Source organism: Mizuhopecten yessoensis, unplaced genomic scaffold, assembly GCF_002113885.1.
Source record: "Mizuhopecten yessoensis strain PY_sf001 unplaced genomic scaffold, ASM211388v2 scaffold11039, whole genome shotgun sequence".
Classification (NCBI taxonomy): domain Eukaryota; kingdom Metazoa; phylum Mollusca; class Bivalvia; order Pectinida; family Pectinidae; genus Mizuhopecten; species Mizuhopecten yessoensis.
Window position 1 is genome coordinate 699,732 of NW_018408848.1, and position 22,287 is coordinate 722,018.

The 22,287-nt window shown below is 36.6% G+C and overlaps 1 protein-coding gene across 2 annotated transcripts; it reads left to right on the forward strand.

The window, feature by feature from the left end:
* Window positions 1–7,101: 7,101 nt before the first annotated feature.
* On the forward strand, window positions 7,102–20,575 carry LOC110464872 (sperm-associated antigen 16 protein-like). Of its 2 annotated transcripts, none has more exons than XM_021520324.1 (16): window positions 7,102–7,222; window positions 9,881–9,958; window positions 10,939–11,006; window positions 11,307–11,431; window positions 11,672–11,809; window positions 12,138–12,245; window positions 12,810–12,973; window positions 14,128–14,273; window positions 14,475–14,608; window positions 15,005–15,148; window positions 15,451–15,551; window positions 16,357–16,568; window positions 17,242–17,307; window positions 17,787–17,913; window positions 18,246–18,310; window positions 19,851–20,575. In XM_021520324.1, the coding sequence occupies exons 1-16, from the start codon at window positions 7,183–7,185 to the stop codon at window positions 19,959–19,961; spliced, it is 1,827 nt and encodes a 608-aa protein (XP_021375999.1). In that variant the 5' UTR covers window positions 7,102–7,182; the 3' UTR covers window positions 19,962–20,575. The 2 variants fall into 2 exon arrangements, with proteins under 2 accessions (XP_021375999.1, XP_021375998.1); XM_021520323.1 differs by having other exon boundaries at window positions 7,104–7,222; window positions 12,810–12,997.
* Window positions 20,576–22,287: the final 1,712 nt, after the last annotated feature.

The window sequence follows — 22,287 nt, forward strand, 5'->3', positions numbered from 1 at the left end:
AAGACTCATACGGCCCAGGACTACGGGCCATGCCCCTGAGCCATCTGCTAAGTCAGGCCCGGTTTCATCATCATTGGAGACTGCTTCCCCTAAGGTTGTATCAACCCCCAGTGAATATTTTGCTGGATTTGTCCACAGCTGATCACAGCCAAACATGTGAACTGATAACGGGTTATGGAGGCTTTTAAGTTGACTGTGCTTCTAGTACCGGTAGGGAGGCTTTTAAGTCTCGCCTCAGAAAGGGAAACAGAATTTGTGCAGGATCTTCACAAGTGAAACTCACAGTAGGCGAGGTACCCATCACCGCCAGAATTGATTCAGGGACTGAAATGACAGGTTCCAAACGAAGCCCCGGAAGTTAAATAATGTTGTTACATTGTATGCATCTAGCGGATACAGAATCATCACTGGAAGGATTTTTAATCCCTCCAGTGTCATTGAAATTCGGCCAAAGTGTGTTCAAGGCAGGTTTGTATGTAGCCCCTGCTGATGAGATGTTGTTAGGGCATGATCTATTACATCATTTGGGTGAAAGGGGGGCTTCTAGCTGACGCCTTTGATGTTCAGGATTTTATAAGTCCTGATATGTCTTATAGACATACAGAAATGGGCGTTGGCTTTACAGATGTATATTTACATTCTGTGTTGCATTTGCCTATTTGTCGTTAGTAAACCAAATTGCAGCATATGAGACTGTATACTACAATTTACAGTGATACGGCCAGTGTAGGAATACAGCTGGTACAAGATAAATAAACATGGCCGCCCGATACTTTCGGTGTCAATTAGTCCGAATTATTCTGACGTTTTAACCATTTTTTTTAAATATCGGTCTGTCGTCGATTAACGTCAGAACTCCAGCCCTCTATAATATTCGGGAAATATGCGACCCGCGCCCGGAGCGCACTTCAAACTGATATTTTAGAAACAAATCGTCACTTTCACACACATGTCGCACATGGATCGAAAGATCTGTTCTTTATGTACAAGATGAACATACATAGCATGCCTCAAACAATCAATACAATCACTAAAAACATTTTTTTCAAACTTACTCTGTTTTACTCTAGTTTTTTGGTAGCCCGCCTTCTAATGTCACGTGACTAAAATCTCGCCGGCTTACGTCATACCGTTGGGAAATACCTTTGGTAACGCGAGATCTCGTCAAGTCATGTGACATTGCTCATGGCCTAATTTTCATTAAAAAAACATGGGTTGGTATAGAAAACATTGGAAAATACTTTTCGTAATGATCTTTGAAACATGTTATTGATATCACCTAGTGTATAATGAATAGATCTTTCGTTCCATGTGCGACATGTGTGTGAAAGTGACGATTTGTTTCTAAAACATCAGTTTGAAGTGCGCTCCGGGCGCGGGTCGCATATTTCCCGCATATTATAGAGGGCCGGAGTTCTGACGTTAATCGACGACAGACCGATATTAAAAAAGTCGATAAAACGTCAGAATAATTCGGACTAGGTATCAATAGGCCTATAGTCGGAAAACATTTTGGGTTCGTTAGCATTTAGCAATATAGGTCATCGCAAAACAAATTAAGCAACTTGACAAATTATGACAATATAAATTTATTATAAGATGTGTAGGTACCACAAAAGTTTTGTAAGCGCCATTTTAGATACGAAATTACCAAGTTTGTTAACGTCATCACACAGGAGATCGGTTTCGAGATTTTGAGTTATGCATAACATCAGTGAATAACCACAACACTAAAATTCAGCATTTCTAAAACCTTGTAAAAGTCGAGGGTATCGACAAGGTTTTAAATGTGTATAAATACCTTTTTAAGTGTTTTGTTTTTTCAGTGATGTAATCCATTACTCAAAATCACGAAACCGAGTCCCTGTGAACGTCGTCTGCTAGCGATGCTAATCTGACTGATTAGACATAGAATCTATTTCAAACGAAATGTCCTTGGAATCGTTATCACCTACTGAAAGGACCACTTTAATTAAACGTTTCCGAGTATATATGCTTCTGAAAATAACGTAATATTCCAGTCGAAGGAAACATAAGTGTTTCCGAGGAAACCAATCAAGTCCGTTCAGCGCCGCATCACTTCAAAATACATGTAATCTATCAATGCGCGAAAAACAGCTTTAATTTTAAACAAGCAGAAGTTATGCAATTATTAACAATTTTTCAACATATACACACTCATATGAAATAAATAATAAAGTTAAGTTTGTGTTCAAACCATTTTATGTGCGTGTGGTTTTCAATGACACGAGGGACTATATTATTTCTTCTGGAAATGTCGGCTGTTCTGGAATTTGAACTTACTGACGTCACTGATATGATAAGCGGGAAATTCAAACGTATTTTTGCTTCAGTTACTATACAAAACAAACTATATACATATAAATGTAAATATAAGCATTGAACTGTTACCAGATGCAGTATACAGTCGATATGAATGCAATTTGGGTGACAGATAAATAGAATGTCGCCGTTAGGGCGACATGAATATTTATCTGTCACCCAAATTGCATTCATATCGACTGTATACTGCATCTGGTAACAGTTCAATGCTTAAATACACAGAGTCTGATACGGTCGCATCTTGTTGCCAAGTCGGACAACCGGAACAACGGTTGAGGGTACCGGAACATCTACATAATTTGGTCATGGATTCCAGTAAGTGAACTTGTTTGTGAATATGAGGATGTGTTTGCGAAGGATGAGTTTGACCTTGGGAATTACATTATAAAGCATCCTGTAGACACAGGTGATGCAAAGCCAATCAAACAGCGCATGCGCAGGACTCCTTCTCTCTAACCCCCGAGCAAAAGAGATAATGCACTACCCGGAAGGAGCTTCTCAGTATTGTGAGATTTACAAGACAGTTTAAATACTACCTACTGGTAGACAGTTTACAGTCATGACAGACCACTCTAGTTTAACTTGGTTACTACGGTTAAAGGACCCACATGGACAGTTGGCACTTTGGATGGAAGAACTTTCGTAATACCATATCATTGTGACTCGCAGGGCGGAGGCCAAACACGGGAATGCTGACGCACTTTCGCGACTACCTGATGAGTTAACCCCATGGCCATACTATGCTGCCGGGATTAGACCCGATAATTTTCCATGTGGAGGCTGTAGTTATTGTCAGCGTGCAGACAAGCAGTGATGCGAGTTTGCTATTGAAGTGGATGACGTTAAGAACCTGACGGACAGTTATCCTCTCTCGGATCAGAGTTTCCAGTCCCGTATGACTGTTGTGGCCACATTGAAGCATAGCCAGCAAGGCCAGGCGGAGGGAGAAAATCCTAGGGAGCTTATAGGTCAGGTGAACTGCCGTAAGGAGCCCGCTGTGGACAGTATGCTTGACCCTCATGCCAGGGGTCGATTTTCCATGAGCGGTTTGAGTTTTCCTGTATACCCTCAAGGTATGCATGCCAGCCAGACCCTATCCTCTCAGTTTGAAGGTCAACCCGACTTGGGAAAACATCAGGTTAGCACGGTTACACAGGTCATTCTTGGCTACGGACACCCTGATTGTGGTAGTCATGACAGCCGGCCGATAATGGAGCAGTCAGTACTGGAGGCTGTGTCTCCAGATTGTTTGTCCACTTTATCAGTGGAACCTAGAGTTGATGGATCAAGTTTCGATATTGAGTTTCAGGACAGCCAGTTTCATGTTAATATGTGTACCGTCCAGTTAGTCCAGGAAGTAACAGCTGCCGCGCCATCTTGTTGGGGGTTTACGTATCGTGAACTTGAGACCGAACAAGGGAAAGATGACGCTTTGCGGTTTATTATCAGATGCCTGACGGACGATACGGAACCTGAGCAAGGGGAATTACACCTTGCTTCCTTGAAACTAAATATAACTGGTTGAACCGGGAGTTGTTTCTCCTTATCGACGGAGTGTTATTTATGAAGAAGGCTGGAAGCAAGGACTTGGCGCTTATAGTTCCACAGTCCCTGAAGGAAAAAGCAATCAAGTGGCATCATGACCTACCCTCAGCTGCCCATTAAGGTATGGCAAAGACTAAGGCGAAATTGAAGGAGAAGTTTGTTGGGGTTCGCCCTGGTACGGACGTGGATGCCTATGTGTCAACGTGAGAAGTTTTCACCCGAAACAAGAAAAACAAACGCTACGGAAGCGTTCACCGAACGGATTATCATGCGGGTGCCCATATGGAACGTGTACACATAGACTTCCTTGGCCCCTTACCTAAAACAGCAAGCGGAAATCAACATTGTTTAATGATTTTGGACTAGTTCACCAAGTGGGTAGAGTGTATTCCTTTGCCTTCAAAAACGGTTGAGGTGACAGCGAAAGCCTTAATTGACGGGTGTTTTACTCTGTTTGGAAATTTTTCCCAGAGAAAACTCTTCGAATCGTTGTGCCGTAATTTACAGATTCACAAGGCCCTTACAACGCCTTACCGCCCATACCGCTCAGATGGACAAGTGGAATGGTTTAACCGAACGCTTATGGACGCCGTACGCAAGTCCTAAAACAAGTGGGATGAGCATGTCAAACAGATTGCGGGAGCTATCAGATCATCCATCAACAGGAGTACCGGATATACGACTAACATGCTCATGCTTGGGAGAGAGGTGAATACGCCAGCACAGTTAATGTTTCCTATACTAATAACAGTATGGATGAGTATGTGTCCAACCTAGTGGATATCCAGAAAGCTCACACCGTCGCCAGAAATACGCAGAAAACATCTCTACGCCTTATGAAGCGTTATTGTGACCTTATAGTCCTACTGAGACCATACGCCGAGGGGGATGTTGTGTATTTGCTGGACTCTGCAGTCGTGAAGGGGAAATGCAAGAAATTGTGTTCTGCCTGGAAAGGTCCTGGAGTAATAATCAAGAGGTTGTCCGCATACCTGTACCAGATCAAACTCTGGAACTCTGTGTTTATCACCAACCATGACAGAATGATGCCATGTAGGAATAGAAAGCTCCCGGCGTGGATCAACACATATAAAACACAAGGGGAAAGGGATTACATGTATATGGATTCGTCTGGTCAGAGCTCGGAAGTCTACTGCATTTGCCGGAAAGCTTGGCAGGTTCGATTTATGGTTCAATGGAACTATTGTCAGGAATGGTATCTCGGATCGTGCGTCCACTTGACTGCTACAGACGCGCTTGAAATAGACAAATACAAATGCAGTAGTTGTAGCAGTAACTTATCATTGCTCTGGTATTTTGCAGGTATGGCATCTGGTCGGGACCAGTCTTTCGCCGACGAGATCTCGCAGCTTATGGAGAGCGATCAGTAGTATCAACCAGCCCGTGAGTTCGTCGAGCGACTTGGATTGGCTCAGGTGTTGGATTCCATGATGAAGGCCTTACTTCTAGCGATATGTGATTTGGCCAAGGGGAATATCAACAAGAAGGAATCACGGAAGTTCCGTCGTGATTCATGGCTCAAGTCTTGCGCGGAGACCCTGAATGTCTGTCAGATGCAATTGCACGATTGGATTTCTGACAACGTCTATCGTATCGGTAGGCCATAGAATATTCAATGTTGACAGGAGTTTTCGAACTAACTGCCGTTTTTTATCGTACACAGGCATTGGTCACTGTTTCGCTGTTCAGTGGGTGTTCAGCTTCTGAACTTGTAGAGGTGACTGGTGACAGGGTACTCTTTACAGCGGCGTGCCTGCGTAAGTAATGGAAAAACAAAGGAATACCGAAGTATAGATAACGCTGTAGCTCTAACTCGATACAGTATCTAAGTTTGGGCAAAAATATCAGAAAAAAATAGACAGACATACTCTTGAAAAAGAATAATATCATGTGTTCTGGAAAAGAAAGTATCGTCTGCTTTGGCTTCGCCTTCCGCCATATAATTCGAGATCAAATCCAAGTAATGATACACCCTCAGAGGGAGAGCTAACGTTAGAGTAGTTACAATGAAACTTTCAAGTGGACATTATTGAGCAAAATCAATATTGATTTTCTATTGATAGCTACCATTAAACTTGACAATGTTGTGGCCTGATATATACCAAAGTCTTTAAAATGGTAGTTGTCATTCCTTCCTTAACGTTCTGCAATTAGGAAAATAGCGACTACTGGTTCACCCGTTGCCAGTTTAATGTTATCGGGCGGAATGCTGTGTTGGTTGCATTCGGCATGGCAAGTTTTTAAGCCCAAAAATTGTTTATAAATTGTCAGATGTGTCCCGTTAACGTGCAAGACGATCAAAGATGTACATGCATGTTACAAATTATCCAAAAGCAAAGTCAGGGGGGAGTTGAAAGGGGGAGTTGAAAGTCCTGGACCCTCTCATCCGGACCCGATGAAAAATATGATGCTGGGCAGCGATTTGGAAGTTTAAATTTGTTCAGGACTGAGTCTTCATTGCGTACCATGTAAATTGACATCATCTAAACCGATACCAGCCATCTTTCTCAAACAGCATTAATCAGTTTATTCAAGCACGGACTTAAATAGCACGGACTTAGATAGATAGCATTCCCTCTAATCTAATTCCATGATTCAAGTTACCGAAAAATTACTATCGAAACTAAGAAAAGTCATGTATTGCAATGTTAATATTTGTTACACACACGCATTTGGAGCTATTCGTATCAGTACGACTTGTGTAACATAAACATACAAGAGTTTAAATTTAAACGTTTAGATTACTTGTAAATTAGTAAAATGTTTAAAGGTGACGAAACTGCCTGCACATTTGAGTAAAACCACGGAAGGCCTGATGACGTCACAAATGTTGCTGCGTGACGTCATTCAGGCGTGTTTACAACATTGCATTTCAGTCAAATCTTCCTGCTGTATATTGGTGCTCGTCGCCATTTTGAAACATGCGCTTTTGGAGGAATAATTAATATAACCGAAACCCTTACTAATGTGACGAATTTGCCTGCACTACTTATATTGAGTTCTGAGTAAGAAAACATAATGTTATTTCTCTATAACATATAAATTTCTGTTTGTGATCATACGATCAGTTATCCTGGATTTCGATATTCTGTTTGATTTACTCAAAAATGCAGTCCAAATATGTTTCCATTATTCGTTGTCGTAAGTCCTGAAATCATTTGCAGTAGGAACGTTTAGTTATCCAAGGGGCATAACTCACACAAAATGTCACGAACTCTTTTATATTAGAGGACATGAACGGTAAATCTCCATAGCGATCACAATAGAAACAAAATGGCGTCGAACGGGGAGACGGAGAAGTACTACCTTGAAAGTATCCTTTTTCATGTTACTTGTGTGGATACATTCCAGATATATCTTATTTATATGTACATTTAATGTCTTTTATATTTCATCGTTACTGTTGTCAATGTCATACGCCGTGTTATGTGTCGGGCTTAGGACATTTAAACAATGAACCCATCGTATTTACCGTTTCACAGTCGACCAACTCTATGTTTAAATTTACAGACATGTTACTGAACACAGATGAGCTGATGCGTTAAAGTTGTATTGGCATCACGCTTTTTTTAAATTAGTGTACGTATATTCTAGAATAAATTCAATGTCGAACATGAAAGCCATTTTGGTCTCTGTGGAGTATAACATAACGTTATAGGCTAGATGTACGGTATTGTGTCATGCACTTGTATTTATATATCGATGCACAAATTAATAAGAAAGACCTTCAAAGTCTTCTTTGCAAAATAACCTTAGAAATGATAAATCTGCACTGAGTGAATCAGATCAAATGTTTTTGGGAATAAACATATTTGTTTACAATTTGATATATACAACCAAATGCTTAGTCACAGTAAAACTTTATTCCTGTAGGAACTCTATCTAAATCAGAGATTTATATCTATCGTTATATTAGTTATAAATCTCTGATTTAGATAGAGTTCCTACAGGAATTAAGTAAAACCATGCATAGATAAGTGTTGGTATAATTTTAGCCTGGAATCAGTATGTAGTATATTGTTTTAACTGGATCTGGGGTGTTTCGCCTTAAATCCCTTAATTGTTCGCACAACAGGTCATTTCACCCGATATCCAGTTCGTCCAAGTTTGTTTCACCTGAATATAAATACATGTTTTAAGTTGCCAATATTAATTCAAATTTATACAATGATTGAAAACTTGATGGTTTCATGAACAATTGTGTTCTTGGGAGAATTTCAGGTGTATATACTATTTGCAGATCTGATCGACCANCGTTTTATCGACTTTTTTCATATCGGTCTGTCGTCGATTAACGACGTTAATCGACGACAGACCGATATGAAAAAAGTCGATAAAACGTCAGAATAATTCCGACTAATCGACCATGTACGAGCCTTCCAAGACCAATGTAAACTTCAAATGAGACTGTTTTAGCCATAAACAACCAAACAGGCCTCAAGAAGTTTCATCCTTAAAATATTTTAGGATGAAACATTCTACCAGGAAACGACCTGGGCGAACATTATTTAGAGCGAGAAGACTTGACAGCATATATATTAAAATAAAGTGCATCCTCTTCAGTAAAAGGATGTATCAAATCTGGTTTCCTTGGTGGCGCATAGTACAGAAATATTATAGATGAAATTTTCTTTTATAATTGTTACGATGATTAATTACAATAGGAATTTATTAGGAATGATGCCTGGAGATGAAGACATTTCTACTTTTTTGTCTACATACATCATAAAATGCAATACATATTACAGCTAAAATGGTCACTTTAGATACAGCAAGTGATTAAGTTTCAATTGAAGCCAATCCCAATGTTCAGTGTAGACAAACTATTCCAAATAGAGGTTAAGTCCAGCAATGAGGGAGGCCATTCAAGACAGAAACTCTACATATATTATGTATAATGTTAATTCAACCACGTTTATTACTGTGTTAATTATTTTTTTAAATCTGTTCACTCACAGGGACATAGCCTTGTCTGTCAATACACCACACCTACTGGTTCACTCACTACAGATATCCAAAACATGTACTGTCTTTTGTAGCAATAGATTTTTTAAAGGCAACTTTTGGTTCTGTTGTGATGAAAAAATCTGCTCATTAATCCGAAAAAAAAATTGCAATACTTACCCATCACTTAAATTGAAATTTTCTCTAATAATCCAGTAATACATGTACTGTTTTTGAGCAATCGATTCACCACAATGATACACATTGTTATTTGAAATCCACTGCCGAGTGATGTCAAATTAAAAATTGATATAGAAAGGTGGCATACCCAAATGATATGTATGACGTAAATCACTTGCATTCATATGGGGATTGAACAGCGTTTTTAAACATTTTCATACTGGTATGAATGCAAATCGGTTACATCCATATTGTATGAAGCCCGCTTGGGCTTCATGTTTAATATGGATGTAACCAATTTTCGTTCATACCGCCATGAAAATTGTTCTTAAATGATTTATTTATTTACTGTGTTTTGTTTATGCGTCATCACAAAAGACCTTGGCGGAACAGCCATATTTTAATCAAATTCGCGACAATAATTAACCATATAGTCATTTGAGTATTTGACATAGGGGCATTCTCCATGTTAACCAAAGCGAAGTGAAAAGACTCTCATTTAACAAGCTAGGTTAATCCATGATGTCATAAGTAAACCATGTGATTCGCATGAGAGCTTTTGCTTTCATACTCAAATGAAATGCATTCTGCTGGTAATGTTCATATATTGGGTTGCAGCACAAATGTAAATATAGTGCTTTCAACAGAACTTCAATTTGTTTGGTTCGTGAAGTGAGGATGCAACACATATGGGTATACATATACCATTTGAGAGCTGGAGATTGGTCCAGGTCAGAGTCATTCATAGTAGATATCAAGGAACTAAGTTTTTATGCATGTTTTAATGCACAATAATGTGATTGTTTATATGTAGTGTTTGGGTTTTAATCCTTAACCCGTAATACAGAGGAGAAAATAGCTGTTGACTCTGATGATGAGTACACGTATGAGGAAGTACCAGTGGACGAAGACTTTCTAGCAGCTGGTAAGATACTTACAAAATTAACAGTAGGTAATGAAGTTTTTAGACATAGAAAACTTTTTAAAAATGTCAACTTGTAAAATTACTACTGAAGGTAAGTTTAATGTCTTCTGAAGGTTGTATTTTCCATAATTACTGTTAGTCAATATGAAGTACTATTTAGTGAGTTGCGAGCAAGCAGGGTACATTGGGATTTGACAGAATTCAGTTCCCTTCTCCTGAAAAGGAAACATACTAAATGTAAAAAAAAAAAAATAAAAAATGAAATGAAACACAGATTATTATTTTGATATTTTAAACTTTGCCCAAATTAGTTTATAGATAGTAATATTATACCTTATTTGAACAAAGTTTCCATATTATATGTTCAGTCATTTTTACTTTGTTTGAAAACATAAAATGTGGAATATAGTGGAATTTTTTCTGCAATACTTTTAAAATTATTGTTGTATTTGATATCAGTTTTTCTGTTTTTATAATGGAAATTATTTGAAGGATAAATATTAAATTAAAAACATAATTATTATGACTCAAAACTTAATCAAAATAAAAATGGAACTCTAAAATTGCTTTTACCCTTCATCTAAAGCTTTTAGGATTAAATTGTTTTCATATAAAATATTAGCTGTCACTCAATACAAATTGCTTTTAATAGAAAGAAGTCACCATTTATCGTGCATGTTTATAAAAATAATAATAAAACTGGATGCAGGCATTATATTTTGCCTACAATGTATGTATCCAGATCACAAAGGTTATCATCCGTTTATATGAAGTCGTCATATTCAGCAACAAAATGTGGAGTGATCCCCAGTAGTAACAATAACATGTATGGTATTCGGAAGTAAACAACACCATTGTATTCATTGTGCTTAGAAATACTTATAATGGGTCAGTTTTTGTACTGATTCTAATGGGGCATTTTGTGTTTCAACAAAAAACAATGATATTAATTGATTTGTGAAAATTTCAATCATTGTCAGATCTCCATGAAGACTTGGACCTAGCAGTGCAAACAATCCAGGATGTGGAAGAGGACAAGCAGGCAGGGGTCAGTTTAACTGATGTGTCTTATAAGTACATGTATCATTTTGGAACTAAATGTAACGTTTGGAAAATTGATTAACTTTACTTGCACATTGCTTCATCATTTCTTTTTCTTTTGTACACATGTTATGCAGATGAAATTATTATCAGAAACTTAACATCGCGAAATATGAATTTGAATTTTTTTTTTTCAAATGACTTTTTCGAACAGTCTTAAATTAAGTTTAACAACAAAAGTAAATCAGGTATCTGCTGTAATCTACTGATGCTATTCTGTCACTCTAATAATTGATTTTTTCCATAGATCAAAAAAGATTCTGCCCCTCGTGCCTCTGTCACCAAACGAGAAGAGGTGGTGGATGACTATGTGCGGAATTTCTTGGTACGAATGGGAATGAACAGGACACTGGATAGCTTCCAGACAGAATGGTATGACAGCTATATATCGCTTGATGTTACATTACACAAAGTGTAATAAGAAATTCAATTACCGTTATAAACACAAGATATCAGATGACATTTCTGATTTAAAATAATATAAAAACAACATAAAACATGTACAAAGATATTGAACAGCATGTCATCAAATGGAATTGTTGAAAAAGTCCTTCACGAGCATTTTGGTTTGTAGACATATATAATTATCTATGTGTTACCTCCCTTGAACAGGTATGAGCTTCAGCAGAGAGGACTTTTACATGAGGAAGATGTTGGTGTGGTACCCGACATTTATCTCCGTAACCAGGACCTGGACAACGAAGTCAAGTTCCTTAAACAGGAGGTCACCAAGTACAGAGAAGCTGCCATGTAGGTACCTCCAAAACAAGTTCAAGGGTTAACTTGAAATCCACACTTTGAAATATCGTACTGTGGGGAGTATCTTAGATATATAATTTCTAAAGTCTACTGCCAAAAAAACACATTTATCTGTCCAGAAGGCAAGAATTATTATTCAAATGACTTTAAAAACGACATTTGTTCTATTTTGAAGGTTTAAAAAAAAGGAATATCTGGAAATGTATTGCCAATTACAATTGCTTATGATTGAAAACTTACACAATACAAATTAACGATGCTATTTTATGATTTGCAATGTTTGTTGAATAATCTGTTCATGATGTGTTTATTTTTCTAGGAAAGCCAAGGAAACCTATGTGAAGCTGAGGAAGGAGAGAGACTACCATAGAATGCACCACAAGCGAGTTGTACAGGAGAAAAACAAGCTCATTAGTGATGTTAAAAGGTAAGTGACAAAAACCAGTAAATCATTTTGCAGTAAGATGAATCACTTGCATATAGCAATATAACATTTTACAGGTTTAGTAACCTATAGATAAATAATAAAAAACACAACTGAAATGTAGCAGACAACAACAAAGGCACTTAAGCCTAGTAGTAATCTTTACGGTTGTGTTGATGTTCTATTTTGGTGTAATAAGACATATTTATTGTCTTTTTGGTAGGGAAACATGATTCTTTTTTCCTCTAGATAAATCACAATTTTTAATTTGGCACCTCTGTGAANCTGTTTTTTCATTTAATCTTTCAAGTCCTCCTTAAATTTTGTATCAAATGTACAGTATTAAAGATGTTAGGCTTTGGATACAGATTATGTCAGGATGATATGGTGCACGGATGGGTTTACTTATTTTAGTTAGGAGGGATATTTAACTCATCTGTAAGTTTGACACATCAAGGTCAAAAACTATTTGTAGTAGATAAAGCATGGTCCAGTTGATCTGTTTGGAAAAGTATTTTACAACACAGTTGAGTTCAATTTACATAACAAATTAAACTGTATTTACAGATTGAAGCGTCACTATGCCCAGTACGAACCAACACTGCAGCAGCTGAAGAAGAAGTATGAAGTTGCCATGAAGGAGAAGATGTTGTCCAAGCTGGAGAAGGATAGAGCTGTGGGCCAGGTCACAGGATTACAGAGCACACTTAAGTCCATGGAGTCTTTTAAAGGTGGCTCAGCCAAGCAAAGCAATGGTACTAACAACACAGCCCTCTATTTCCTACACAACTGGTGTTTAATATTTGATGCAGTGTTCTCCCCTTACAGCCTTTCTCCAACTCCACCCCCAACCCACAAATCCCATCACCACCTCCCCTACCAAAGTCACTTTGTACAGAGGAAGAAGTTTGAATATTATCATTGAAAAAATGAAAACATTTTTCCATACCTTGGTACATTGTATGTTAATATGGAAAAATTCATTTAAATTCAGAATTTTTAAATTTGTCATGTATGAGGTCAGAGGATGTGAAATTTGGGTAATGGAACACGCATTCACCAATTTAATGTTCTGAACTGCATACATTTTAAACCAAGAAAAAGAATTTTCCTCTTTCAAATTGTGTGATAAGGACTAATTTATTTGATTAAAAAAATTGTAATTTATATAATAGCATACTCTGACAGCTCACTGCTGAATGTTAGATATCATCCGAATATGAAATATCATGTCACCCGCATTAAAATGATAATAATCTGGCCATAAGAGGGGCATTATGAAATGTTGGATGAAAGAATTGGGATGAGCTTTTTGAAGTTTATATAGAAGAAAATGAATGTAATGCCCCTAGAAATGACATATGGGTGGTCTTTATACATGTATAAGGTACAGACTTATTGCAGGATAAATGTGTACAGTGGATTTAAATCATATCCTACACAACAGGTTTAGGAGATGCAAGTTGAGGTCAGGATTGGTATGAAATTCTTATTAATGTCATTAGCTAAAGTGTCACTATCTTTGTTAATCACCAACACTTTGTAGGTTTTACTTTGACTATAACATGTTTCATAGATTAGTTGTAAAAGTTCAACCATTTAATAGCTTTCACATTGTCAACTCAAGATCGTGGCTTCTGCCTTTTTAGAACTACCAGTATAGAAATTCCTCATTGCCAATGTTTTTACACATTTTCTCGCATTTGATATGATATTCAGCTAAAAGCTGCCCCTGAAATGTTCATCAAAAGTCCTTAATTTGGATACTGTAGAATCATTGTACAAATCCTGTGTGCCCATATGAAATTACAATATTAACCCCAGCAGGAATAGCAATCTATATGGTGTTAAGTATTAAGTAAATTTTACTTTTTTGATGATGTAGGTAAGATGGGGTCTGGAGAACGACGTAACTGGCATGTTGACGCTGAGGGGCGTGGCCCCACACAGAAAGCCCTGGCCCAGGAGCACAGTCGCACATCACTGCCGGATGTTCAGAATCTTCCTGAGGATTTCAAGCGTCATCCAGAAGTATGTTCCTCAATAATACTGCTTAACCTACATCAGTAAAAATTAAGTATTTCACATCAGAACAACTAAGCGTTGAGTCCCCAAAACATGTGCAGCAGTCACATGCTCCTAATAGTTTGATTATGAATTACAATCCCTCAGTCTCAAAACTGTATTATTACCTTATTTAACTGATGATGTATAATCTGTTGGTTATTTCAGGACTCGGAATTCCCTGCTGACACAGGTGTGAACCCCTTCCTGGCACAGATTAAGGCTCCGACTGGTCATTTGTCCAGGGCTGGAGGATTCCGACTTTCCAACACATTCCAGGCACATTCTCATCCAATCAGCGAGTATGAAAATAATACCTCCCTTAAATCAGTATGAAGCCAGATTTACCTGTTGGTTTAGATTTATATAGAAAATTAACATTGCCAGGTTGTTTGATATTGCATATTGTAACATGTGATTATTAACTTGCAGACATTGCACGTGACCAGGCTTTGGGATCCATATATTAATTGCTAAAAAGCATTTGAAAATATGAACATGTGAAAATATTGACAAAAAAGAAATATATATTTCAGCATGCAACGTTAAACATTGCCAATGTAAAAAATATGCACCTTAAATAGTGTGAAGAGTTGAAATCGTGAAAACATGCAAAATTTTCCAGTACGATGTGAATCAATTTTTTGGTACAAAACTTTAAGTGGAAAGTTATATAATACATGTGTTGCTGCCCACAGTGTTGCCCTACACCCAAGGAAACAGATTCTGGCCACCAGTAGTGATGACCATACATGGAAGATGTGGGCAGTACCGAGCGGTGACATCATCATGACAGGAGAGGGCCACACAGACTGGGTGTCAGGCTGTGATTTCCACCCATCGTAAGTTGTGTAGTTTTCTTTTTAATTGGTAAATGAATAAAAGGATGGGTGCCATAATTTCATATATCACGGTAGCATAACACCAAGGTCTGCAGATAGCCACCAGAAGGCCCAACTTGGCACTCATCCTTTGTGGTGAAATGAAAGAGGTTTAGTTCCAGATGGCTATTTCAAATTTAATCATGTTCATTGAAAGGATTGGAAAAAATATATATAGGGATTTCATTAGCTATCCAATTGAAAAATATTGAAATATTATTGTTTATTTTAACTTTAATTTGTCTATTTTCTCCTGTTTATAGGGGATCTAAACTAGCAACCTCCAGTGGTGATTCTACAGTAAAAATCTGGGACTTCTCCAAGGCTGAATGTGTACATACATTCACAGATCATACACATGCAGGTATACAGCCTTAACTCTTGATAATGAGATTACAAATCATTGTTTCTCAATTAGAAAGCAGATATTGGTCAAATTAAATTTCATTTTATTCAAATATTTTTATTTTACAAGTTTATAAGACTCTTTCATGTCAAGGGATGTGGGATAAAGAAATTGCATCCAAAGGATAAAATTAGGTAAAACACGAGACTCTGCAAAGGGTTTTGCACCAACTTGAAAATCCAAAGTTGGAATTTCCTTATACTACATCCCTGGGCATGAAAGAGTAAATTTTTCTCATTCAAATCATTAGAATTAGCTCATGACATTGGAAGGTCTGATTTTGTGATGTCAAGTCATTGTTGTCCAATATGTGACATCACACATGTGAAAAGGGAGGTAAAATAAAAATGTCTTGCACCCCTGTCTTACACTGGACAGTCCTGTTATAGACTCACAGGAATGAAAGAAAAATGTATTATTTGCTGAAGATTAATTTAGTCTTCATTTTTACATTATCATTCAAATTGATATACATGAAAATTGTACACTGGTTAAATGTACATGTATAATTTTACCTATTCACAATGTAGGTATATTTATGGCACCGCTGATATTTCTACCTGTATTTTTGAATTGTTTATATATATGATGCTGAGGTGTTCATGGTATAGACTTGTTACATATTCCTGTTTTTACCTATTTAAGTTGTAGGTATATTTATATTTACACCTCGTGTTTCTACCTGTACTTTTGAATTGTTTATGATGTTGAGGCGTTCTTGGTATAGAATTGTTATATCTTCCTGTGTTTTACCTAACTACAGTGTGGGGATGTTCTTGGCATACCTGTGGGGACTTCCTCGCTTCCTGTTCTATGGACAACACATCCAAAGTGTGGGATCTTAACAGCCTGAGGTGTCGTTTCACCATGCGGGGCCACGCGGACTCCGTCAATAGTATAGAATTCCTACCCTACTCCAACACACTACTCACATGTTCTGCTGACAAAACTATATCTCTGTGGGACGCAAGAACGGTAACTCGTAAAAACCAAGTCATATTTCATCTGCATTGAAATATAGTAAGCTTTGAAAAGAAGGAAAAATGCTTTGTTTAAAAGAAATCAGTTCAAAGGTGATTCACTGATTCACTGATTCAGTTATTTCTAAAAAAGATCATTTTATAAGAAATGTTAAATCAGAGGACAGATTTGACAATATTCCAACCACTATGTACTGTAGAAGGTGATGTTATTTGACTTTAGGCATTAGATGGATAGAGACACATGTGTCTGCAGTATTTATCAATATGTTTTGCTATCTAGCTTGTGAACACCGGTAAAAGAAGCAACTTGCTTTTGATCCCTACACAGTATTTAAGAAAATTGCTGTATGCAAATATGCACATATTTGTTCAGATATTGAGGTGTCCCTTATGTTCAAGATATTGTTTGACTGATTCTACAATCTCATTTATTAATTGTTTAATTGCAATTTTAAAATGAAGATAGAAGTAACTTATGTTGAAGAGAAAGTTCTGTTGATAGTCTGTTTAATTATTTAGAAATAAGGAATATATTTTTGTAACCCCCCCCCCCACCATCACCACCACCACCACCACTTTTTTTTAAAAACGAGAATAGCATGACTCAAAGCATTGTCGTGATTTATCTGAGTTGATATTTAACAATGCCTGATTTCCTTTTACAGGGACTTTGTGCGCAGACATTCTACGGGCACATGCATTCTGTGAACTATGCTTCATTCAACCTCCGAGTAAGTAGCTCACTGATGTTTGTGTTGTAAAGTTACCTACAATAGGTATTGAGTGTAGACATCATCATGTTGTGTGTATGGATTTCAGATTTAATTGGTAACACAGATACATGATCCATCAAGCCTTGGTTTGTACTGTAAGATGTGTTAAGCTTAAGTCCATGAAACAAACTTTAAGATAAGTGGGATATTTAAGATAGCTGAGTTAAATGTATTCAAGAAGTTAAAAATGATTTTGAAATAATTGTTGACATTTTAATTGTATTTTATGTCGTAGTAATGAAGCTTGATGGTATATATGTTGTTGATGAATATTCCTTCCGACTTTTACATAGTAACTACTATCAAAAAAGTATGTAAACACGTTAATGACATCACATTGGTTATTATTAAGACAGTGATTATGAATATTCTATTATGCTTGTAGAGATAAGTTATTAAGATATATTAATGATTATTGATGATTTGTTGTGTTACAGGGAGATACAGTGGGTTCATGTGATTCTTATGGTATTGTAAAATTATGGGATATTCGTGCTGTTGCTCCAATGGTCAGCTTTGATACTGGACCCCACCCGGCCAACAGAGTATCTTTTGACCCCTCAGGTATGTATAAGTAACTGTCTCAGCACATTGTTAAGACTGAAGTATCTTAGAGACCATATCACCTATCACATTAAAACGAATGTGTTACCAGAAATAGTTGGTAATTTAAGTTATCAAGGATTACCCTATCAACCATACAGCTATGATTGCTATACAACTAATTAATATCCTAAACATGATATATAATGAGACCAACAGTTAGTTAGGATTGATGTTTAATAACGAAAGACTAGCCTTAAGGTTTATTAAGCTGTGTTGTTCATTATTTTTCAGAATTTATATACACACATGTGATGATTACAAGTATCTGACTGTGGCCGTTCTCTTTGTAGGTTCAGTTATGGCCGTGGCAAGCAATGACAGCACCGTCAAGATGTATGAAATCTCCAATGGCAGAGTAAGTATGAAGTCATCTATATTTTCACTTTTACAAACCTTATGAAATTGTTTCCAAACTCTTTTGTTTCAATAACCATATTTTTTCAGTAATCCTTTTTAAGGTGCTATATTTTGTCATTTGATCATTGCAATTATAAAGGAGTGATAAAAAGGATATTAAAATTCCAAGATATTGAGAAACATTTCTGTATTTGCATGTTGAAAATTGAGCCTACTGAACAAATGCACCTGGTGGTCTGTAAAACCCTAGATTACGAAAAAAAAAAAAAAAAAAAAAAAAAAACACACAAATAAGGATAATGTTATACTGATGATGGCTATAATTGGTGTTTGGTGATGGCTATTATTGCTGATGGCACCTGAGATTTAGCTCAAGTGACTGACCTATTGCTATCCGTCTTTGTCCTTCGTCGTGCGTCTTCCGTTAACATTTTGCATTTTCAACTTAAGCTGAAATACTGTCAAAGGAATTTCATTCATATTTCATGGCAATGTTACTGACATCTCCTTGACCAAGTGTTGTTATTTTTCGGGTCAATCAGAAATCCAATATGGCCTCCACAGCAGCTGTTTTGAAAAACTATTTCAAACTTAAAGTCAAGTTCCACTAGGCTGATTTAACTGAAACTTGGTAGGAATGATCAACTCATCGTCCTGACAAAGTGTTGTTATTTTTTTGGTCGATCAGAAATATAATATGGCCGCGGCAGCCATTTTGAAAAACTATTTCAAACTTAAAGTCAAGTTCTACTGGACCGATTTAACTGAAACTTCGTAAGAATGATTGACTCATAGTCCTGACAAAGTTTTGTTATATTTTGGGTCGATCAAAAATTCAATATGGCCACCACATCAGCCATTTTGAAAAAAAGCTGTTTCAAACTTAAAATCAAGTTCTACTAGGCCGATATAACTGAAACTCGGTCTAGGAATGATCAACTCATAGTCCTGACAAACTTAACTTATCGTTATTCTTAACTATTTTTTACTCAAATTGGTAGGGATGATTGACATCATTATCTCCACTTCATATTTCAACAACAAAAATAAACACTGTAGGACTCAGGTGACCGTTAAGGCCCATGGGCCTCTTGTTATACTTATGTACACATGTAGCGAGGGTGCTTTAAAGCTAATTTTAATTTTTGCCAAACTGATGTCCATGAATTATATAGAAATGTTTTGATATTAGATTACAGAATAATTGCTGAATAGTTACATTCTCATATTTCACTGCTGAAATTGTTCAAGGATTTAAAACCGAATAATGTAGGAAAACTCTGTGGAATTATATTTTTGAAATTAATCAGTGACAGGAAATATATTCTTATCCAAGACAATAAGTGTAATTTGTCATTAGTTGCAGGTCTTTTTTGTTATATGTATTAAATATACTGCTACTCCTATGTCAAACACGAGCTAAAACAGAAACTAAATGAAGCCACATCATTTGCGTTATAAATGCATCAAACATGGATGTTTTTTACAATCATGATTTATTTCATTCTGTTTAATTTCTTACACATTTGTTTCTTTAGGTGAGTCCTCTGATCGGACATGAGGATGCTGTCCAGTGTCTGATCTTTGACCGCAGTGGAGAGTACATGGTGTCCGGAGGAAGTGACTGTACGGTCAGAATCTGGTCCTAGGCTGACCAGAAAATCTGGCTCATTAACATTTTATAAATAAAACTGTGAAGGACATTTTAAATGTAGGTCAAAAGCGTCATTTCTTTGATGCTCGTCAACTTGTTTGTCATCTTCTGTCAGATAATACCATTAAAGTTGGACTTAATGTACAATTATTACTGTTCATTATAAGTATACTAAGAGAAGGTTAATGAAGAAGGGGATATTTTTTGGACTGCTGATATTTTGACATGGATCAATTAATCTACATGCGGATATCCGAGAAAGCCGAAACAAACCAACATACAAATATTGTACAACTTGTTCCGTGTAGACAAGTAGAGTGGAGGATGAGCAGTAGATACCACATCACCAATGGTTATAGTGGTACATGGACTATAGGTTCGACCCACAAACGTATCAACTTGGAGTCATCAAAAATATAAATTTGAAATCAGAAATAAGAATTGAATAAGCTTTTATGTTAGAAATATTTGTCAGTAGTTGTATGTGTCTGTAGAACATACTTGTAAATTATATTGCATCAGACATATACAGTGCTTTTGTTTAATTATTAAGATACCATTGATAATGTGATATTTTGAAAGTTCCTTATAAATTTTTGTAAAGAATGTTGAAAACTGTGTTTCTTATATTATTACATCAATTCAATAGTAAAAATGTGAACATTATCTAGAAAACTTCGGACTATTCAAGAGGAATTAGTCATTCCTGCCAAATTCTCAATGAAATCAGGGTTGTAGATAGTTAAAATGCAGATCAAGCAATTCAAAGTCAGCAAAGCATGTGGTGTAGCATTAATACTACTGAAGTTCGCCTGTCAATAGTAACTAGCCAGTCTATTCTGAGGAGTAGTTTAGCATTTCAAGTTTATAAAAAATGTGATTTTTAAACAATTTCAATATTGGGACATGCAGTGCAAATGCAGTAGATTTTAAAACTTAAAAAATTGTGCAAGTCATGGAGGTCATCTGCAGGTTGACCTTTACAAATGCAGGTAAATTGGCAGGTGTGATACATTATTTCCAACGTTTTCATGAGATGATGGTGCCCAGAGTAACAGAGCATTTATTTTCAAAAGTACAAACTACACTTTATGTATTTTCTGTAAAGATCTTAAACATAATTCTAAATCATAATCCAAGATGTACAACTTAATATTGGAAAAGATCATTCTAATATTATCTAATGACTGAAACACTGTTTTAAATGTTTAAAAAAAAATGTTTCATCAGTTATATATCTATATTGGACGCATTCTAAAGCATATGCATATCCTTTACAGAAGTATTCAAAGCAGGTATGTATAAGTCTTAAAAAAAATCCTTTAATGCTATTATTGGTTCCGCGGTGGCCAAGTGTATCAATTCTGCTACCACTAGCCCTCCATCGCTGGGTCGCGGGTTCAAAACCTACGTGGGGCAGTCGCCAGGTACTGGCCGTAGGTCGGTGGTTTTTCTCCGGAACTCCGGCTTTCCTCCACCACCAAAACCTGGCACGTCCTTAAATGACCATATAAACCAGAACTGTAAGGTAAAGGCTAATACCCCACCCCCAGCTCCTGTATAAACCATAACTGTAGGGTAAAGGCTAATACCCCACACAATCAAACAATTGTTCATGTGATAGACCGAATATAGTTGATCGAATGACTATTTTTCTATATATACAGGTATCTCTTCCCATCCCCTGAGCCCAGTGACACTAATTGAATTGGCCTATCAATATTAATTTACAGTCCATACCATTGTGAATCTGCCCTGAGCTACGTTACTGGAGCTCTTACCTATAGGGAAAATACATCAAGTGTGAAACTGTAGACACATAAACAAATGTCATTAGTTTAATTGTTAAAAAATGCATTCATTCAATGCAGAATACCAGTTAAATGTTTTGACGGAACTGACATCAATTTAACAGTTGTTTGAAATTCATCTTTCATGTTTTAACGAGAAAATGTTTTCAAATCAACTCCGGAAAAATAAGCAAATTACACTAATTGTTAGGGTATTTCGAACAAACCCATTTATAAAAAGAAACAAAATCCAATTTGACGCTCGAGACATTACGGCTGAGGTCTTTGATCTGATGTGAAAATCAATAGCAGATATCAAGTCATAATGAAACCGACGTTAAGGTGGGTCCATGCATCCTTTTGGAAAAACCCATGTCATTTTTTTCTAATTAGGCTTATTTTCTTGCATGTTTTACGTAGATTCCATATATGAAAAGAAAAAAGGGGGTTCTCGACTTACCTTTTGAGATATATCAGCAGTAAGGTAGCTACTTTTCTGCAAATTTCCCCCAAAATATGAAAATTAAGTAA

Coding starts and splice junctions, on each gene's coding strand:
- LOC110464872 (XM_021520323.1), top strand. CDS start 7,183: ATGGCGTCGAACGGGGAGACGGAGAAGTACTACCTTGAAA. Junction 11,007..11,306: donor AAGAGGACAAGCAGGCAGGG/GTCAGTTTAACT, acceptor TTTTTTCCATAG/ATCAAAAAAGATTCTGCCCC. Junction 17,308..17,786: donor ATGCTTCATTCAACCTCCGA/GTAAGTAGCTCA, acceptor GTTGTGTTACAG/GGAGATACAGTGGGTTCATG.